Here is a 21,507-nt window from a genome sequence, read left to right as displayed (position 1 = left end):
TAATTGCGAAATCGCCAACATATCGATGCCTCTGTGCTCTGATGTACTAACTGACTTTTGGGCCAAAATGAGTTAATGATGACATCTTTTAGCTAATTAAATTCCCTACAAAACGCTTCTAACAGATCTGAAAAAATCGTTTCCTACGCGGAGATATCGCCCTGCAACCATTTGTACTAACTGACATTTTCGAACTCATAATGGATGTGCTCTCTTATTTTTCATCATGGCTTGACCTTTTGAAAACACGCAAATCCATAAAAATACGATTACACTATAATATTATGGTGAATTGCCAGGTGTCCTTACTAATTTGAGCAATATTATGGAGCACTATTTTGGAAGGCAATTAGCACAAGTGTGCACATTTGGATACGTGAAGAAGTTGCAAGTTAGACGAAGTGTGTCAAATAATTATTTAGTATCAGAGTTTTTTTAATTGGATGATCCCTAAGTGTGACATTGGTAGGTGGATGTTATTGTTACGTAGTTTTTGGATTGGACGACCCCCGCAGTTGTTCTAAGTGTGCACAACGTCTTAAAATGTTTTAAATTGGATATTTTTGTTAGGCTAAGTGTGAGATTAATTAGTGGATGTTATTGTTACGTAGTTGGTTTATTGGACGACCCCGGCAGTTGTGCTTAGTGTGCAAAACGACTTTAAAAATGTTTTAATTGCGGTGTATTACGGTGTAACGAATGTCACGGTGTAAAGAATGCTACGATGCAACGAATGTTGCGGTATAACAATGTTACGGTGTAACCATACTACGGTGTAACCATACTATGGTGTCACCATACTGCGGTGTAACGAATGTTACGGTGTAACCATACTACGGTGAAACGAATGTTACGGTGTAACAAATGTTAAGGTGTAACGAATGTTACGGTGTAACGAATGTTACGGTGAAATGTATGTTGCGGTGTAACGAATGTTACGGTGTAACGAATGTTACGGTGCAACGAGTTTTACGGTGTAACGAATTTTACGGTGAAATGTATGTTGCGGTATAAGGAATGTTACGGTGTAACAAATGTTACGGTGTAACGAACGTAACGGTGTAACGAATGTCACGGTGTAACGAATGTTACGGTGTAACTAATGTTACGGTGTAACGAATTTTACGAAGTAACGAATTTTACGGTGAAATGTATGTTGCGGTGTAACGAATGTTACGATGTAACGAATGATACGGTGTAACGAATGATACGGTGTAACGAATGTTATTGTGTAACCATACTACGGTGTAACGAATATTACGGTGTAATTATACTACGGTGTAACGAATGATATGGTGTAACGAATGTTACGGTGTAAAGAATGTTACGGTGAAATGTATGTTGCGGTGTAACGAATGTTACGATGTAACGAATTTTACGGTGTAACGAATTTTACGGTGTAACGAATTTTACGGTGAAATGTATGTTGCGGTGTAAAGAATGTTACGGTGTAACGAATGTTACGGTGTAACGAACGTCACGGTGTAACGAATGTCACGGTGTAACGAATGTCACGGTGTAACGAATGTTACGGTGTAACGAATGTTACGGTGTAACTATACTACGGTGTAACGAATATTACGGTGTAATTATACTACGGTGTAACGAATGATACGGTGTAACGAATGATACAGTGTAACGAATGATACGGTGTAACGAATGTTACGGTGTAACGAATGTTGCGGTGTAACGAATGTTGCGGTTTAACGAATGTTGCGGTGTAACGAATTTTACGGTGAAACGTATGTTCGGTGTAACTAATGTCACGGTGTAACGAATGGTTCATGGTTCACTGAACCAGGATTGAACCACAAAGGGAAACCTGAATCAATAGGTGAACCTAGCCTAACCAGTTCATTTGGGAACTCTTGTTGTGCACACTTAGCATAATTGCAGGGATCGTCCAATCCAAAAAACTACGTAACATAACATCCACTAGCCAATGTCACACTTAGCCTAACTCAAATATCCAACTCAAACACCCTTCAAGAAGTTGTGCACATTAAGCACAACTGCAGGGGTCGTCCAAACCAAAAAAAAACACGTAACAACATCATTCACGTAGTTGTGTACACTTAGCACAACTGTAGGGGTCGTCCATGTTCAAAGACTAAGCATTGATTTTTTTTGGAGCACTTTTGTTCTATTCGATACAAACCAAGAATCCATTGCAAGAGACACACTTGTTCTAACTGCAATCTACCATAACAGTTCTAGGGGTTGTGTCCTGGATATCTCGCATTTCTAAAAAGGTCGTATGACATGATGGAAATAAAATAAACTAGCTCAAAGTTTTTACAAAATCTTTTTCTTCTGTTTGTAAGCGTAGATCTATTCAGTTTTCGTCATAATTGGTCTTATTGAAGCTATTTCATGGATTATCATACTTATATTTATGAAATGTTACACTTCACTAAGTTTTTCTTCATAAAATTCAAGTTTTAACGGTAGTTGCTCTCAAAAACTGCAACTTTCACACTAAATTTAATGATAAACAAGTATATTAAAAAAGTATTGTTGAGAAAAATGTTCCTTAACTAGCAACAATTCAAAGTTACCACGCAAAAAACATTGAAACAACAAACAACTACTATTTTTACAATAAAATGACTCTGCGCACTTTTGTACCAAGTGCCACGTTGGAAGTATACACGACTCTGCCATCGAAGAAGCATTTTAGCTCAACTGCAAAATTCGCCCTGTGCACGTTTGTGCTAACTCATACAAATCACTGTTCAAGACACACTTGTGCTAATTGCAAGCGTCATTTTTTTTCGTAATTTCTCTGCTAAATTTTTTTTTGCATTTCAAAAGTTTTCATATTTTACCATGTCTTTAAGTTATGTCAGGAGCATACTTTAAAATTATTAGGACAATTGTTTGTCGAATAGTTTCCCAGAAACAGTAATTCAAAGTTAAAAAATCGATTTTCTCGTAACCACCAAAATGTCAGTTAGTATAAGAGAGCACACAAGCATCGATATGTTGCCCAGCAATCCGTTTCGTTCGATTCACCCCGGTGGCAGACAGGCAGGCAGGCTCGTTCACATTCCAACGAAGGTCGCCCTCCGTCCTTGGGGAGTACAATTATTTCATTTTAACGACACCAAAGCTCACGTCCGATAGTTTATCGGTTTTTTCTCTCCTGACATCTTTAGTTTCGCGTTAATGGCGAGTAAATGCGCTGATAAATCTTGTTAACTTATTACGCTTATTTATTTAATACTTTGTGAATATTTTCAATAAATTTTCCAAATCGCTTCCTTCCCTAGTTGCAACATTTTCAACTCAGTTTTGAAACTCTTTGCCTCAATCTCAATGGCTTTAAATTGCTACTTTGTTCCAACAAAATTGTGCTGATGATGATGTTGAAGTGTGAAAATGATTTGTTCTTGTGCAAATTGTCTGTCGGGGATGGGAAGAGCATAAACGCTTCTCTACAACGTTCTGTTCTGGTGAGCATGATCTGGCAGCAGCAGTCAGTAGCAACTTCAGCAGCTTAGCACGAATAACAACCTGTAATTATGTGATCTGGGCGAAGGTGTTTGCGGCGTTCAAGTCGAGAGTTGGAGGGGCGATTTCATGATGATATTTAGACTCGGCATCGCATCAGAAGTTTTATTTCATTTGATTGCACTAATTCCACGCCACCGCGGAGAGTGATATGTTCATTACGGGTGCAACGCGCAAACAGACGGTGTGTGTGGGCCGATGTAAGACAGTGGGATAGGGTTTGCAGAATGTCTCATTGTGTATGATCAAGGTAAAAACATCAAATATTACATTTAAGTTGTTACCAGAGATAACCCCTGATTCGATTCCTTTGAAAAATAAGTAACTGAGAAAATTTTGAGAAAAATCGGTTAAGGTTCAAGGGTCCTATAGCGATCCTTTAAAGTTTATGAAAAAATAGCTTATTTAACTGAGTTTAGAGGAAAATGTTAAAAGAGAGACGAAACATCAAAGAAAATGTGAACTCAAATAACACATAAAAATAACTTTATTTAGAATTCGATGGAAAATATTTGATTATCATGAAAATTGAAATCCTCACATTTCAAATAGTAGGATTTGTTGAACCTTTTTTTTAATTTCCCTGGTTTTTTTTTATTATTTTAATCTATTTTTTGAAAGGATTTTTTTTTATTCATTATTGTTTTATAAGGCTAAGATGTAGTTTATTATCGAGACTATTCAGAAAGAAATTGTTACACTCTAAAATAATTGGTTCATAAACTTTCATGTTATTTTTTACATAATGCAAGACGACATTTAAAATTGAATTAAAAATCCATTTTTAACCTTTTGTGATCATAAAAGTCATCATTGCCCTTAAGAAAATCCATTTTAGTTGTATGTAATAAATTCAGTAATTCAAACTTTAGTTTAGTACCCAAATATTTAAATTTTAAATTAAATGTTTCACTAAGAAAATCTAGAAGACAAACTTTAACATGAACAATTAGAAATGGATTTTATTTATATTTTAGATTTTTTATTTTGTTCAAACTTTGTTGGGTCCTTCTTTACGACCAAAGAAGCCATTTTGTGTTATTAATTCATCCTTACAAGTCTCCATACAATTTTGGCAGCTATCCATACAAAGATGACAAGTAAATATTAAAAAAATAGGGAACTTTTGAAGATATTTTCTGATCGATTTAGTGTCTTCGGCAAAGTTGTAGGAATTAATGAGGACTTTTTAGAAAAAATAGGCACACAAAGTTTTATTTGCTGGTTTTTAAACTAACTTTTTCACAAAAAAAAATATATTCGAAATTTTATTTTTTCATATATTTTAGGGGACAAAAAACGTAATTTTTGTACCTTAGATAAGTATGAAGAAAAAAGGTGCCACCAAGTAATCATTTTTAACAAAATGTGGGTAATTCTCCGCCAACTCACACAGCAGTTGCCCCGACCCCTCTTCGATTTGCGTGAAACTTTGTCCTAAGGGGTAACTTTTGTCCCTGATCACGAATCCGAGGTCCGTTTTTTGATATCTCGTGATGGAGGGGCGGTATGACCCCTTCCATTTTTGAGGTTGTTTTTCAATAATTTGCAGCCTGAAATGGTGATGAGATAGAAATTTGGTGTCAAAGGGACTTTTATGTAAAATTAGACGCCCGATTAGATGGCGTACTCAGAATTCCGAAAAAAACGTATTTTTCATCGAAAAAAACACTAAAAAAGTTTTAAAAATTCTCCCATTTTCCGTTACTTGACTGTAAAAAAAATTGGAACATGTTATTTAATGGGAAATTTAATGTACTTTTCGAATCTACATTGACCCAGAAGGGTCATTTTTTCATTCAGAACAAAAATTTTCATTTTAAAACTTCGCGTTTTTTCTAACTTTGCAGGGTTATTTTTTAGAGATTAACAATGTTCTACAAAGTTGTAGAGCAGACAATTACAAAAATTTTGATATATAGACATAAGGGGTTTGCTTATAAACATCACGAGTTATCGCGATTTTACGAAAAAAAGTTTTGAAAAAGTTGGTCGTCATCGATCATGGCCGTTCATGGTCACCCGCGACAAACACGGACGACGAAACAAAGAGAAACGCAAAAAGTAACTTTTTCAAAACTTTTTTTCGTAAAATCGCGATAACTCGTGATGTTTATAAGCAAACCCCTTATGTCTATTTATTATTTTTTTTGTAATTGTCTGCTCTACAACTTTGTAGAACATTGTTACGCTCAAAAAAATAACCCTGCAAAGATAGAAAAAACACGAAATTTTAAAATGAAAAATTTAGTTCTAAATGAAAAAATGACCCTTCTGGGTCAATGTAGATTCGAAAAGTACATTAAATTTCCCATAAAATGACATGTTCCAAACATTTTTACAGTCAAGTAACGGAAAATGGGAGAATTTTTACAACTTTTTTAGTGATTTTTTCGATGAAAAATACGTTTTTTTCGGAATTCTGAGTACGCCATCTAATCGGGCGTCTAATTTTACATAAAAGTCTCTTTGACACCAAATTTCTATCTCATCAACGTTTCAGGCTGCAAATTATTGAAAAACACCTCTTTTTTCGCATGCTCAAAAATGGAAGGGGTCGTACCGCCCATCCGTCACGAGATATCAAAAAACGGACCTCGGATTCGTGATCAGGTACAAAAGTTACCCCTTAGGACAAAGTTTCACGCAAATCGAAGAGGGGTCGGGGCAACTTTTCCCGATTTCGTGTGAGTTGGTAGAGAATTACCCATGTTTGTTTTTTTTTTAAATTGAAATTTCAGTCAAAAAATGTTTTTTAGTGTGAAATTAAATTTGCAATCGAAAAGTAGATTTGAAAATATTTTTTTTAATTTTCAAATAACTCTATTATTTCAAAAGGGGGTAATAATGCATATTTGACATTTTTGAAACGTAAGTCTTGTTTCCAAACATTTAAACATATTTTTTTCGAAAGGATTAGAAAATGTCACAACAGTTTCATTTTTCAACATTGAAAAAAGGAACATTAGCTGAGATGATGGTGCTAGTAAAAAGGGATCTGTGTCTAAAAAAAAAGAAGGTCGAAATTGTCTAATTTCGAAGAGAATTCCTCACTTATAAATTAAATTATATGTCCTGATATCAAGAGTTCGTTCACAAGATTTCATTACATTTAAAAAAAAAGTTTGTTCCATTTGATAAAAAATAAACGTATATGAAATGAACGAATATTTTACATAAAAGTTTCTACTTTTTTAGCACTTTGTTGTTGTCGCTAATAATGCCAATAATTCATTTTTTAATCGAAAGGGTGTCATTTATTTAGGAGTCTAAATTGGCCTTATTCTTGAGTCTTGACCAATATTCCCAAAATTTTTAGTGGTCATAATATATTGAATACAGGTTGTAGTATCAGAAAATGTTTACTCCAGAACACGGAAAAGAATAATTTTCTGAAAATAATTTTGGGCGGAAGGGGGATATTATGAATAAATAAAAAAAATAGATTATTGTAAACAAATTTGCAATTAAAATTCACTTATGAGATATTTTTTTTCAATAATTTGCCCTCAAAGCTTAGATTAATGTTTTTTTTAAATAAAGTAAATTGCAGAAAGAAATAATTATTTTCATTTACTGGGAACCCTAAACAACTGCGAACCTTTTCCGATATGCGCGTGAAAAGCTTTGATAGCTTCAGGGTGTATTGCAGTGATTTTAAAAAAGGCCATAATTTCGTCGTCATTTCCATTGCGCGATTTCTGCACTGCAAAAGTGGTGCACTTGATTAATTGCAACGCGAGTGATTATAAGAATTAATTAAATTAAAATAAAAAAATAAAACAAAAGCAACGCAAACCGCACACGATGTCGTCGTCGCCGTCGTCGATCGGGAATTAATTTTTATCGTTTCCTTTGGAGAGTTGGAGAATATTTTGCACGCGCGTCTTATGCGGTCACTGGGACAGCCGGCCAGCTTGGACAGTTTGACGTGTGCGCGGGAACCTGAGAGCCTGGCCTTAAGTAGCTTTGCGTTTGCTGTTGCTACCAACTGCGCCGCGGTTGATCCTCAAATATGGTCGCTGAGGTCGTAAAACATCCGCGAATTGGTGCTGTCATCGACGACGAGTTCGAGTTCGATGCACACCGCACAATTGAATTGTTAGCTCCGATCGGCGCAGATTACACCTGGTATGGAGATATTACGCAATAAATTTCTATATTCATAGAGAACAACGACAAAAAAAAAAACGAGCAAATGTTTTAATAAATTGGTTCCATCGGTTTATCATCTCGAAGCTCGAGCGTCATCCAAGTGCAAATCAAATCATATTAGTGCACGCGGCTTAGCCCGCAGACGAAATAATCGTTAGCTTATTCCCACACTCGAAGCACAGCGGTCCAAAAAGTGGTCGTTTTATGGCTTTTCGAAAAAGGGGAAATCCACCGTGACGATGAGTCCTAAAAGAATGCAGCATGAGCAAATAGTGACTTGTGTGTTTGCTAAATTGACCAACAAAGTCTTTCATTTGTCAATATTTGGAATGTGATAATACAATTAACAGACAAAACATCACTACAAAAAATAGAAAAAATTTAGCCTATTAAAATTTAACTAATTTTGATAATAATGTAATTAAGTTACTATTTTTATTTTAAAATCAAATCATTATTGAAAGCAAACAAATTATCTACTTGTCTATGGATTGCAATTATTCTGTACTAGTGACCTCTCCCCAGGTATGTTCCGAGAAAAGTACTCGCTTCATCAACTTCGATTGATTTGGCGGATTTGACGTCATCGTTTTAGTTGCTTCTCGCACGTCAGCAACTGCGGCGTGTGATTCATTGAGATTGAAAGTTTTAGTTTTGTGGGTAGACATTTTGCTCTCTTTCGAAAGCATTGTCTTTTTGGGCAGCGCATAATATTCCATGGTTTGACACTTTTAGTTCGGGAACCACGATAGGAAATGACAAATACATAATAAAAAAAAATCGAAAATATTAAACTTAATAATTGTTGATGTCAGATTTAGGAAAATGTACATCTTTCAAAATAAACCTGAATTAGACAACATATTTTAACAATTGAATAAAACTAAAATGATGTCGTACAAATTTCATTTTACATTCAAAAAGTCAATTTAAATTAAAAAATGAAATGAAAAAAAATATGTGTAAAAAAAATTACATGATTCGAATATCTTATTTGTAAATATGTAAATAATAAGAATAACTTTCTTTTTCTTCAGTTTGAAAAAAATTATAATTTAAAAAAAATTAGGCAAATACAAATATTTTTTAAAGTTTTTTTCACCCCTCCCTTCAAAATCGACCAAAAAAATCTGGGGACAAAAAAAATGTTTTCAAAAAAATTTAAAATTTCAATAAAAATTGATGTGCAATCAGTTTAAATCAATTTAAAATCCATTCCCCTGCGTTTAGAATCATTTTTAGCATGTTTGGGTTTATTCGAAAATCTTTTGATTTACTTTGAAAAAAAAAAGTATTTTTTTCGCTATTTTTTTTTTGTATTCGGCAAATCTTACATTTTTTGAAAACTGATTGCAAACAACTGAACAAGTGTAAAATGCATTTTTAATCACTTTTTTCATTCATATGTTGAGACTATTTAATAGACATCACACCGTCTCTTCAGACTGAATTTACTAACTAACGGGACAAACACAGAACACCCAGAGGAGATGGACGGGAATCGAACCCGGGCCCCTTAGCACACATGAGGGATCGGCAGCCGGAGCCGCTAACCACCGCGCCACGGGGTCCTCCTTTTGCTTGCTATTAAAATATTAATTAATAAAAAAATCAAATCAAATTATTCGCTCTACTCCCTAATTTTCATAATTTTCTTTATTTTCATGCTTTTCGTAATTTTCATATTTTTTATAATTTTCAAAATACAGCCTCGATTTTTCGAAGGCCTCGGAAAAATTTCACTTCGGATAATCGAATCACAAAAAAAAATTCGCTGTCTAATTTTTAATTGTAGAGCTTAAGTAAACTACGCTAAAGTGATTTAAAATTGTTAAATCCAAGATGGCGGTGACGAAATATTGAAAAAATGCATTTTATTATTTAATAGGCAATCAACTATTCAAATTTGACTAAAATTGGGTCGATGAACTCGAATTTAATGTTAAAAACAATTAAAAGAAAAAAAAACAAAAAAACATTTTTTTGTTTGTGATTCGATTATCCGAAGTCCCATACAAACCTTCGGATAATCGAACTTCGGATAATCGAAACTTCGGATAATCGAGGCTTCGGATAATCGAGTCTGGACTGTATTCATAATTTTCATAATCTTCATAATTTTCATAATTTTCATAACATAATTTTCATTTTTTTTATTTTATTAATTTGAGGCTGTTGCAATTTTTTAAACTTTAAATCCCTCAACTTTAACCAAAAATTAGCTATCGAGAAATTAAAAGTGAGAGTGTGTGCAACATGGAGTTAAACTTTCTGTGCAGTTGCTGTGAAGGTTCCCATGGCACTTCGAAGAGTTTAACTCCATGTTACTAGCACACACTCGCACTTTTAATTTCTCGATAGAAATATCTAGGTATTAACTAACATTTTTTTTTATGAGCGAAATTTTTTTTGGTGGCACTGTAAATTGGAATGCCATAAAAATTCAAAATATTTCAACACGCAGAAAAATAAGGCATATTTGAATCAACAAAACATTTTGTTGATTTGAAAATCAAGATTTTTGTTGAATCAACGCTAAACGTCAATGCTACTTTTTTCAAAACAACAAAAGATTTTAACGCAAAATCGGCGTTGATTATATTCAACAAATTTACATTTACATTTCAAATTGTTTTCAGTTGATTAAATTTCTGTTTCCATAAAAAATCGATGTTTTCTGGTTTTTTTTGCCCTGTGATCATGAAGATTCTTAAAAAAAAAAATTGCAGCGACCTAAAAAATATTTTTAATGATTTTTATTTATTTTATTTTTATTTTTAGCATTTCAACAAATTCAAGGGTTTTAATAATATCTTGGAATTATTTTATAATTTTGTTTTTAATAAAAATCTTATATCCAGAGTTTTTTTGAAAAGGACCAATAAACTATTGTCTTTCATATGTTTATAGGACCTAATCAAAAAAAACTCTAGATATGTTCTTAAATTTTTTTTTATTTTAAAAATGCAAAGTCTGTGTTATTTTTTTCAAGGTCTTGCAATAAAAAATTAAATTTGTAGCAGCAATTATGTTTTTGTTCCCTTATTTGTTGAGGAGTTCCGAAGCCCAAATAGGGAGACTGATCAGACTTTGCTAAATAAATCTGGCTACGTACGTACTCATACCTTATGGCTTATTTCAATCTATTTTAATCTATGATCTCAAAATTAAAACTAGTAAAAAAAACCTAAAAGTGCCCATTTTTCAAAAAAAATAAAAATAAAAGTCAACGTTTTACAATGTATGCCAAATAAGGCTTTCTAGGCCCAGTGAAAAATATATAATTTAACCCAAAAATGACGAACTTCTCGTCACAGTGTCCTGATGCAAACATTAATCGAGCTCGAGCTGTCACTGCCCTGCGAAGTATGTTTGCTGACATATCGGGCGGCCAGTCAAAAAGCCAGCTAGAAGTCGCCTGACAAAAAACTTTTGCTAGAAAGAGATAGGAAATCTGATGCAAACAAACGTCCAGCTGCCATGTAAACGTAATTTGAATGTGTTAGTAAATTTCTGACTAGAAAGCCTTATAAATAGTTTATATTTTTTACAACACCACCAACACCACCGAAAAAATCAAGTCAGATTTTCTCCTTTTCCCGTACTGCTCCACGTACTTTATTTTGGGTAACCTTTATCGAAACTCAATTTTGAATATTTCCCTTCCTATCCGCGATTCACCACCTGGGCTGACTGTTGACACTTGTCAGCAACATTTCGCGACAAACATTTGATTCGGACACATTTCACTGTAAACAAAGTGTTGCTTCTTGCTCTTTACCCCGGTTGTTTACGTAGAGGTCGTAGAGGTGTGAGCAGGATGCCCGCTTTGTTTTCTTCGTTGATGCGCCCTAATCAAAAGCTTTGCTCATATTTTTTCATTCATTCGTTTGACGTTTCACGCGTGCACCGCTTGACTCGCTGCATTGTAAACTTCTAGAAGGTTTTTGTCGTTCCAGCATTTTTTAACGGGTTGGACCAGCAGGAAGATCACGGAACTTCATAAAATTTGGTGGAATCTGTACCGCGAAACTGCCGGAAAGATGGTCGATTACAGCAAGTGGAAAAACATTGAGGTAGGTTGGATAACGGGGAAAAAATGACTCACCCGGTAAATTTTGTTTTGATTGGAAAATTGTTTTCACCGCAGATTTCGGACGATGAGGACGAAACGCACCCCAACATCGACACTCCGTCGTTGTTCCGCTGGCGGCACCAGGCCCGTGTCGAGCGGATGGAGGAACAGGAGCGGGAGAAGAAGCAGCTGGAGGAAATTAAGCGGAATAACGCCAAGAAGGCGCAAGAGTTGAAGGAAAAGCTGACGAAGCAGGACGGGAATTTGGACGAGCTGAAAAAGAGCCTGGATGAGGTGGAGAAGGAACAGGCCAGGTTGCGCCGGGAGGAGGAAGAGCTGAAGAAGAAGGAGAAGATGCAGCCGTGGAACGTGGACACAATCAGCAAGGATGGCTTCAAGAAGGTAAAACGGAGGAATTTGATTGGACAAGGAATATTTTAAAAATCATTTTGTCTTATTTTAGACGGTCATCAACAAAAGTGCCATCAACAAGAAACCGGAACTGACCGAGGATCAAAAGGAGATGAACCTGAAGGAGTTTATCAAAAAGTACGAAAAGATCCTGAAGCAGTACGGAATGCTCAGAAAGTACGACGACTCGAAAAAGTTCCTGCGCGACAATCATTGCCTGGTGTGTGAGGACACGGCCAACTACCTGGTCATTTGGTGCATCGAGCTGGAGATGCAGGACAAGCACGAATTGATGGCCCACGTCGCCCACCAGTGCATCTGCATGCAGTACATTTTGGACATTTCCAAGCAGCTGGACGTCGATCCGCGTGCCTGCGTGGAATCCTTCTTCCAGCGGATCCAAACGGCCGAGGCCGAGTACAAGAGCCAGTTCCACGCGGAAATCGAAGCGTTCAAGGAGCGCATCCGCAAGCGAGCTCAGGAAAAACTTCAGAAAGCCATCGAGGAGCAGGAGGAGGAAGAACGCAAGGCCCGCCTTGGCCCCGGAGGGCTCGATCCGGTCGAGGTGTTTGAATCACTGCCAAAGGAACTGCAAACGTGCTTCGAAACGCGCGACATCGGAATGCTGCAGGAAGCAATGACCAAACTGCCCGAGGACGAGGCGCGGTATCACCTGAAGCGCTGCATAGATTCCGGCATGTGGGTCCCGGACGGCAACAAAGGCGTGCTGGATCTGCCGCCCGAGGAACAAGATCAGGGCGCTGAGGTCAAGGAAGACGCGGTGGAAGAACCAGTGTACGAGGCAGTTAAGGAGAAGGAACCGGAAGCTAAATAAAAGTCATGCTTGAACCTCCCTCTCTTGTAGTGTGTAGAGTCGCTGTCACTTGAATCTGGATGCACCGAACAGAGCACTTAAATCCGATCTAAGTGGGTAGAATCTTCCGTCAACCACAAACAACAACAAAAATTATTGCTAAAAATGTATTTTCAAAAGGCTTCGTCCCCATTTTCTAATTGTACTCTTTTATGTTATGATATATGAAGTAATAAATATGTGTACTCTAGTGAATTCAAACTTTTCCTAAAATCTTAAAAATCATTTCGATTTTTTTTACGAAAAAAAAAACATTTTTTTAATCAAGTTGCTTAATATTTTGAAAACAAAGAAAAATACTCAAGATTATTTTTTACTAGGATTTTTTTTTATTTTATTTTTTCTTATATTCTTCAAAAAGTTTATTCGCTTAAAAATGCTCTTCCAAGTTTCCAACCCTGTCAAGTACGTTTTATATCGTTCGAAGAAGAAGACTTATCGTTTGGTACCAAGGTAACATAGTTTTAACAATTTCAATTGTGTTTTTATTAGAATTTAACAGTTCTGTTCCAGGATGTTACATTTGCAATTCAGAGATTTTGAGAACCTTTCAACTGAGATCAATTCATAAGCCTTTGCAGGGAAGATACATATTTCTGCGTTTAGATTTTGCTAACTGGGTGTTCTTTTAGGGAAAATAAATTTTGAAATAAACCCTAGATCTATGGTTACATAGTTTTAAAAGGTTGAAATCCTGAGTTTTTTAATAGTGAAAAAATTTCAAGAATTTTAAAAACTTTTTTTTAGGTTTTGAACTGTTTTGAACATCTTCGCAAATTTGAAAATTAAAGAAAAAAACAAAACTTTGAACATCTAAAAAAAAATCCGTTTTTTTTATTCTTTATTTTTTTTAATCGTCCTTTACAGTCACAGTCGATAAAAGTCTAAAGGATTTATTTTTTTAATTTCAAGAATTTCTATTTTTTTTAAGCTTTTCAAATTTTTCAAGAAACAGGCTTAAAAAATTTAAAGTTAATGAAAATGAAATTACTTTATTTCATGAAGTAGAAAATTCTGAAATTATAAAAATAACATCTCTACAAAAAAAAATATGTTCAGATCTGAATGTTTTTAATCCATATTTTTTTGAATCCATAAAATTTGAAAAATCACAGAAATATTTAAATTTTAAATATTTTTAGAACATTATTTTTTTTTGAATATGCTGAAATTTTTGGATTTTTTATATTGTTGAACTTCTTTAATATAAAATTATTAAATCCATCCAAAATATTCAATTTGGATTTTTTTTTCCTTATTCGATATTTTATGAACTGATATACCTTAACAAATATAAATTAAATAATGATTTAAAAATAAGGTCTCACCTTATTTCTAGAGTAAATTTTCAAAACAACCTATGAGTCATAGGTTTCCTATGCAGATAGAACCTTTTAAAAATTTAATCTAGATTTATCAAAAAGAAAAAAATTATAAAAGTATGAAAAAAATCCGAAATAAAAACTAAAAAATCTTTAACCCTCTACTACCCAAATTTTTGTTACAATTTTTTTAATTTTCCCGTGTTTAGGAGGTCATTTTAATCAACTTTTGTTCTATGAAAAACATTGCTTTTCTTGCTTTATGTTTTTCATGTTTTATTTTTAGTATTTTATTTTGCATTTATCATGTTTAGTTTATGTTTGTTTTTGGTAGTGTTTGGCCAATTCTACCAGCTGCCATCATTATCTTTTGACTATCTTTTTTTTCTTGTTTTTACAGTCACTTTTTCAGTTTTTTGCTTGTTTTCACATTTTCTGCTGTATAATGGTGCCATTATCATTTAAATTGTAAAAAAATGCGTTGATACATAGTCTGGGACACATACTGCTTTTGGAAATGTTATTAAAAACACAGCCAAAGTTGACCCCTAAAAAAATACATTTTTAAAAACATTGGCAAAGTCACATAAAACAAGTAAAACTTCCAACACTAAAATGTTAAGCGTTCTTCTATCCAATGCTTTTTAAAGATCAAAAATTGATTGTTGGCGATTTTTTAAATCGAAGCTTGTCTAGAGGCGGGGTTGGAATGTAGAGGGTTAATACAGGTTAATACAAAAAAAACGAACCAAAAATTTAAAAAATACTCCTTTGAAACTTGCAACAGAGACCACAAAAGACCCGGGGGTCTTAAAGTGGATTGCTTTGCTTTTTTTTTATGCAAAGTAGGTAATTATTCAATAAACAACATAATTTTTCCATGTTTCTTTCTTTCACGCTTTTTTACTGACCTCAGTATGATTCCATACCATTCCGTATGAGATTCCGTACGTATTTAATTTGAAAATGTTCATTTTGCGGAAAAATCTAGAACCTATCAGTATTTTTTTTTATTTCGAAAGGTAAAAGAAATTCTGAAATTATTCAAAATAAAAACAAAGTTTTCTTTTGGAAGATTCTTTTTAATCCGTTTTTCTGTATTTTTTAAAATATAGATTTAATAAAATGAATGTAATCTTGATTTTATTTATATTATAAATAATTTTCGTTTTGATTTTTATTTTATATTCTTAAACTTCTATACTGCCCATGATCGCATAAATGTCCCATATGCATTTTCATCACTTTTGAGTTATTGATGCAGTTTTGTTCAAAATCGTGTGCTCTTTCAAAAGAGCATATAACATCCAGTACTTTGTTCTAGAAATCAAGAGGAAATCCTGTTTTTTCCGTGAAAACTTAACACGTAGCCTTATGTGTGGGACAAACTTCCCTTGCGTTTTTCTCAGCTTGCTGTTTTTGCATATGGGACATTTATGTGAACATGGGCAGTATACAAATTTAAATTTTTTGGATTTTTTATATTCTTATTTTTTATTAACTGATTTACCTAACCAAATTTTAAAAATCCAAGAGTAAAAAATAAAAATTAAACTTCACATTTCAATGATTTTGATCATATAATTTCTTTTAGTCACTTTTCTTTATTGTTTGATCGTTGGTCCAAACCTCGGTGCAAACATTTTTATAAAAAAAAACAAGATATGTTATACAAAAGTTAAAAAAATAGCATGTTTTTGTTTTTGGATATTTTTTTTTTGAATATTCTTATTGGGTCCTAAAATGAAGCTTAGATTGCTGATATTATTGTTTACAGCGATAAAGCTTATTTTTCTGAGTACAATGACCCTTTGTACGACCAGAACGAGTTTAAAATGGATTTTTAAATCAATTTAGAAAAATTAACCTCGTGGTCCTTCTTGACAGAAAAGTTCCTACTTGACAGCTCGTTCAAAGGGGACCATAGTTGATCCATCGAAAAAATGTTGTCTTGTCAAAAAAAAAAATTGCACTAAAATGAAAAAGGTGATCAGAAATGGTTTTCAATCGTGTTTTTTTATTGCACACTTTGCACCAAATTCTCCACCCTTGCAAATAATATCTGCACACAAAATATTTGCACACTTGAAATCCTACCCCTTCTCCACCCCTCTCGCCTAGAGTGGTGCGTGTCTCGACTGAGCTTTGTTGCTTTCGACCACTTTAGAACAGTTTCAAACTAGGGTGCGTGTCTTGGATATTTTTTTCTGCTGTAGTTTGAGGTGTGCACTTTGTTGGAGAGCTTTTCACAAATTGCACGATTGTCTAAAAATCTCTGAAAACCGCAATACCGTTGTACATAAAAATTGACATAGGACCCAATTGCCAAATAAAAAAAAACAACTGTTAAATTATTTAAAAAATGCACAACAGGAGTTTTGAAAAAAGTTCAATGATTTTTATTTCATATTTGGTTTTAGGCTGTTCAGAGAATGAAAAAACATCCCATTTTTCCCGGTTCCACGCTGTTTTTCGTACAAATTAAACTTGTTGGCAAACTTTATGAAAACAGAAATAAAAAAAGTTTGCTTAAAATTGATCCCGGAAACACCATAACTGTTTGCCTTTCAAATTATGTCTTGAAATTTAGCAAATTTATTTTTGTGAAATATGAAAAAAAAAAAATCACAAAAATAATTTAATAAGCCTTTCTTGTCAGCATTAAAAACTAATTATTTTTTTGCAATTTTTGTTTTGTTTGCGTCTTCCCGGCACCTCCAACTCACAAAAAGATTCCAACCTTTTAAAATTTCCCCACCCTAGACATTGCACTTTTCTGATGACAGCGTCGAGCTGTCATCGGTCGTTGCGGTTGTGTGTTTTGCAGTGCTGGTCCTTTCGCTGCGAAAACTCGCTTGACACGCAGCACCAACTTTCCATTTCTGTGCGAATTCCGTGAAATTCCACAGGTAAGTCGCTCAATTTGATTGTAATTCCGTGAGGTAGCTCTAGGTAGAGGTTTAATCTGGTCGAAAAGGGTGGAGGTTCGCTTGTAGAGGTCATTTTGTTACCGTAAACAACGGAACCAATCTCGGCCCACTTTGATTGAGGTTAGGAAATCTATTTCACTCTCGAGCAAGAGATCGTCCAGCTGGCCAACAACAACAACTGCAGTACTGATTACGGATTTTTTCTTCCCAGAATGTCGCGCAACCGAGCCGCCGAGGAGACGGACAAGCAGACGCGTATCGCCATCGTCAGCTCGGACAAGTGCAAGCCGAAGCGATGCCGGCAGGAGTGCAAAAAGTCCTGCCCGGTCGTCCGGATGGGCAAGCTCTGCATCGAGGTCGCGATGGACTCGAAGATTGCGTCCCTCTCGGAGGAGCTGTGCATCGGGTGCGGTATCTGCGTGAAGGTGAGTTGGAGGAGATGGTGTTCTTTTGTGGGTGGGGATGTTAAAATTGCCACTTCTATTTTCAGAAATGTCCGTTTGAGGCCATCACCATCATCAACGTTCCGAGCAATCTGGACAAGCATACGACGCATCGTTACTCGAAGAACTCGTTCAAGCTGCATCGGCTGCCGATTCCCCGTCCCGGTGAGGTGCTCGGGTTGGTCGGCCAGAACGGTATCGGCAAGTCGACGGCGCTCAAGATTTTGGCCGGAAAGTTGAAGCCCAACCTGGGCCGTTTCTCGGACCCTCCGGACTGGTCGGAGATTTTGGCGCACTTCCGTGGAAACGAGTTGCAGAATTACTTTACTAAGATTCTGGAGGATAGTTTACGGGCGCTGATTAAGCCCCAGTACGTGGACCAGATTCCGAAGGCGGTCAAGGGAACGGTTGCGGCTCTGCTGGAGAAGAAGAACGAACGTAACAACGAGAAGGAGATTTGCGATCTGCTCGACTTGAGCCACATCAAGGATCGTGAAATCCAAGCGTTGTCCGGTGGAGAGCTGCAGCGTTTTGCGTGCGCCATGGTCTGCATCCAGGATGGCGATATTTTCATGTTCGACGAACCGTCCTCGTATCTGGACGTGAAGCAACGTCTGAACTGTGCTATGACCATCCGTTCGCTGATCCACCCGGACAAGTTCATCATCGTGGTCGAGCACGATTTGTCCGTGCTGGACTATCTGTCCGATTTCATCTGCTGTCTGTACGGCGTTCCCGGCTGCTACGGAGTCGTCACTATGCCCTTCTCGGTCCGTGAAGGAATCAACATTTTCCTGGACGGTTACGTCCACACCGAAAACATGCGTTTCCGTACGGAATCGCTGACCTTCAAGGTGTCCGAGTCGGCTTCCGAGGAAGAAATCAAGCGCACCTGCCACTACGTCTACCCTTCGATGAAGAAGAAGCTCGGCGGCTTTACCCTGACCGTTCAGGACGGACAATTCAGCGATTCGGAAATCATTGTGCTGCTCGGCGAGAACGGAACCGGCAAGACCACCTTCATTCGTATGTTGGCTGGTAACCTGGAACCGGACGAGGAATCGGAAAAGCTCCCTGTGCTGAACATCTCCTACAAGCCCCAGAAGATCTCCCCGAAGAGCCAATCCACGGTGCGTTATTTGCTGCATGAGAAGATCCGCGACGCGTACGTTCACCCCCAGTTTATCGCCGACGTTATGAAACCGATGAAAATCGAAGAAATCATGGACCAAGAGGTGCAAAACCTCTCCGGAGGTGAATTGCAACGTGTCGCTCTCGTCCTCTGCCTCGGCAAACCAGCCGACGTCTACCTAGTTGACGAACCCTCCGCCTATCTGGACTCCGAGCAGCGTCTCGTCGCGGCCAAGGTCATCAAGCGTTACATCCTGCACGCCAAGAAGACCGGCTTCGTCGTCGAGCACGACTTCATCATGGCAACCTACCTGGCCGATCGCGTCATCGTGTTCGAGGGCAAACCATCCGTAGACACGACCGCGCACACGCCCCAATCGCTGCTGAACGGAATGAACCGCTTCCTGGAACTGCTGGAGATTACATTCCGACGAGACCCGAATAACTTTAGGCCCCGCATCAACAAGCTCAACTCGGTCAAGGACTCGGAGCAGAAGCGCTGCGGACAGTACTTCTTCTACGAGGAGACCTAAAGCGCGAGATAGTCTGATTCAAACACCCCCCCGCAACATGTATTCTTGGTTTCCACAATCAGTTTATGTTTTTTTTGTTTTGCTCTGGCGCTATTGCAGGAATGAAAGAAAAGTTACAACGCAGAAGAAAATTGTTATAAATATTGTAACGGATACAGGTTTAGAAGCGACGACCAACTTCAACCTGACATATTAGAGAAAGTTATTTTTAGCGATTTTTTTTAAATTGAATAACCCAGCTACGATAAGCACTATTACGACAACCACAGCAACGAGGGATGAAACACTATTCAAAGCACTTATTTTGAAAGGAAACAGTAGGAAACTCGGGTTTTTTGCGCGATCCTCCTGACAGGTTTAAATTGTTTTTTTTTTGGAATTTTACCCCGCTACTTATAGTTTGTTCAATAAATCTGGAAAAACGGAAAACAAATGTTTTATTTCTTGAATAGAAATCGTCTTACAGATAATAATTTAAAATTCTTTTAAAATTGTCTAGAATTCAAAGATTGTTCCAAACAAAACATTACCTTTTGATCGTTTTGATCTAGACATGGCTCCTTTACCCTACCTGAGCTGTCAGATAGTTCGAAGCTCAGCTGCAAGAAAGCTAATGCAACGCCATCTATGTTTGAGAAAAGTTTAAATCGAAGCATTAGACGAAGCGAGTGCTTGGTTGCCTACCTGCAGGCGATTTATTTGCTATACTCTGAGTAACCGTGCGTCTCCTTTAAATCGTTCAGCACTTTAAGAAGCCGATGGGGGCGCTTCATACGTAGACCGAAGAATGTCTATTCCTGAAAAAAATGAAGATTTGAAAATTGAAGATTTTTGAGTTTCATCCAAACAGCCTTTTATTTTCATGTACCAATATCTCAGAAACTAATGGTCCTATTTGAAATGTTATAAAATAATTTTTAAACATTTGTGATCTTTTTTCAAATATTTGAAATTAACATTTCAAAAATGGACTGTTTTTCAGCAACAAAGCAATTTTATTGGACATTTTCTAAAATTTTCCAAAAAAATATTTTCAGGGGTGGACAAAAAAAATGGAATAATCTAGGGAAAAATATACTGTAGGCAGCTATCGAGCTGTAAAATCGCAACATGAAGTTAAACTTTCTGTGCAGTTGCTGTGAAGCTTACCAAGGATTTCAAAAAGTTTAACTCCATGTTACACGCACACACTCTCACTTTTAATTTGTCGATATATTGAAAACTGTGTATTTTACATGAAAAAATAAAGGCAAATTTTTTTATCTTGTAAAATTTCTATTTTTTTCATAAAACATATTTTGCTTCAAATCGCATTCGCAATTCGCAATTTCGCAATTCGCAATTTTCAGTGTAAGAACGGGCCTTGACCGATCTTATGCACCAGGTTCCCGACGAACACGCACTGCCCTTACACCTACATCTCACCCTTGCTCTGAGTCAGTACGAGCAGCACGCTAGAACACGCTTTGAGTGTTCGTGCCAGGCATGCACACCTTCTTTTCCGGTTACGCATTTTAACTCGGCCGGGGGTGGTACATTACGTAGGGTTTGATGTAAGTATAAGCGCCTAACCATTTATAGTGTGCCTATCAATTTTCAGTAAAGCAAAAAACTGTTTAATTTTTAGTTTGAATTCAAAAACTAATTGTTATTTTACTGTGTATTGTTTTCTCCTAAAATCTTGCCTAATGTTGAGTCGTGTTAATCTGTTGCTATTTCTTCTGTCGCGGTGTTTTGTTACAATGTTTTGAACCTAAGCATGTTATTCAAAAATTTATCAAAAGTACAATAATGTTATGTGTGTGACTTTGATCATTCAATATATTGAGTAAGGACTCAAACCTTACTTGTTTGAAGAAAAGGGCGTAGATTAAAACAATAGACAATAAAGGAAAGCAAACTACATAAAGTTCGATACTGAAAGAATAAGTGTATGTTGAAGAAAAGAAGAGTAAAAGCTGTATGAAGTAGATTAAAAATATAGGCAATAATTTATGAAAAAAGCTATCTGATAAAGAATAAATAATATCATATAAGCTTAGATAGCATTAATGACAACTTCAGGAGCCGATTGGGGATGTTAGGGAAAACACATAGCAGTTAAAACTGGCAAATAAAGT

The 21,507-nt window shown here is 36.1% G+C and overlaps 2 protein-coding genes across 2 annotated transcripts; both read left to right on the top strand.

Moving 5' to 3' along the window:
- The first annotated feature begins 11,627 nt into the window (after positions 1-11,627).
- On the top strand, positions 11,628-13,223 carry LOC120425769 (hsp90 co-chaperone Cdc37). Its single transcript, XM_039590379.1, has 3 exons — positions 11,628-11,744; positions 11,819-12,145; positions 12,207-13,223. The coding sequence occupies exons 1-3, from the start codon at positions 11,712-11,714 to the stop codon at positions 12,987-12,989; spliced, it is 1,143 nt and encodes a 380-aa protein (XP_039446313.1). The 5' UTR covers positions 11,628-11,711; the 3' UTR covers positions 12,990-13,223.
- Positions 13,224-17,103: 3,880 nt separating this feature from the next.
- Positions 17,104-19,598, top strand: LOC120425766 (protein Pixie). Its single transcript, XM_039590373.2, has 3 exons — positions 17,104-17,259; positions 17,492-17,705; positions 17,771-19,598. Exons 2-3 carry the CDS (start codon positions 17,493-17,495, stop codon positions 19,385-19,387), a joined length of 1,830 nt encoding a protein of 609 aa, XP_039446307.1. The 5' UTR covers positions 17,104-17,259; position 17,492; the 3' UTR covers positions 19,388-19,598.
- Positions 19,599-21,507: the final 1,909 nt, after the last annotated feature.

This window comes from Culex pipiens, chromosome 3 (genome assembly GCF_016801865.2).
Source record: "Culex pipiens pallens isolate TS chromosome 3, TS_CPP_V2, whole genome shotgun sequence".
NCBI lineage: Eukaryota > Metazoa > Arthropoda > Insecta > Diptera > Culicidae > Culex > Culex pipiens.
This window is presented reverse-complemented; position numbering and strand designations above follow the sequence as displayed.

Excerpts from the sequence above, each read along its gene's own strand:
- LOC120425769 (XM_039590379.1), top strand. The coding sequence starts at position 11,712 with ATGGTCGATTACAGCAAGTGGAAAAACATTGAG. Across the intron at positions 11,745-11,818 it reads GCAAGTGGAAAAACATTGAG|ATTTCGGACGATGAGGACGA; the intron begins GTAGGTTGGATA and ends TTTTCACCGCAG. Across the intron at positions 12,146-12,206 it reads GCAAGGATGGCTTCAAGAAG|ACGGTCATCAACAAAAGTGC; the intron begins GTAAAACGGAGG and ends GTCTTATTTTAG.
- LOC120425766 (XM_039590373.2), top strand. The coding sequence starts at position 17,493 with ATGTCGCGCAACCGAGCCGCCGAGGAGACGGACAAGCAGACGCGTATC. Across the intron at positions 17,706-17,770 it reads GGTGCGGTATCTGCGTGAAG|AAATGTCCGTTTGAGGCCAT; the intron begins GTGAGTTGGAGG and ends TTCTATTTTCAG.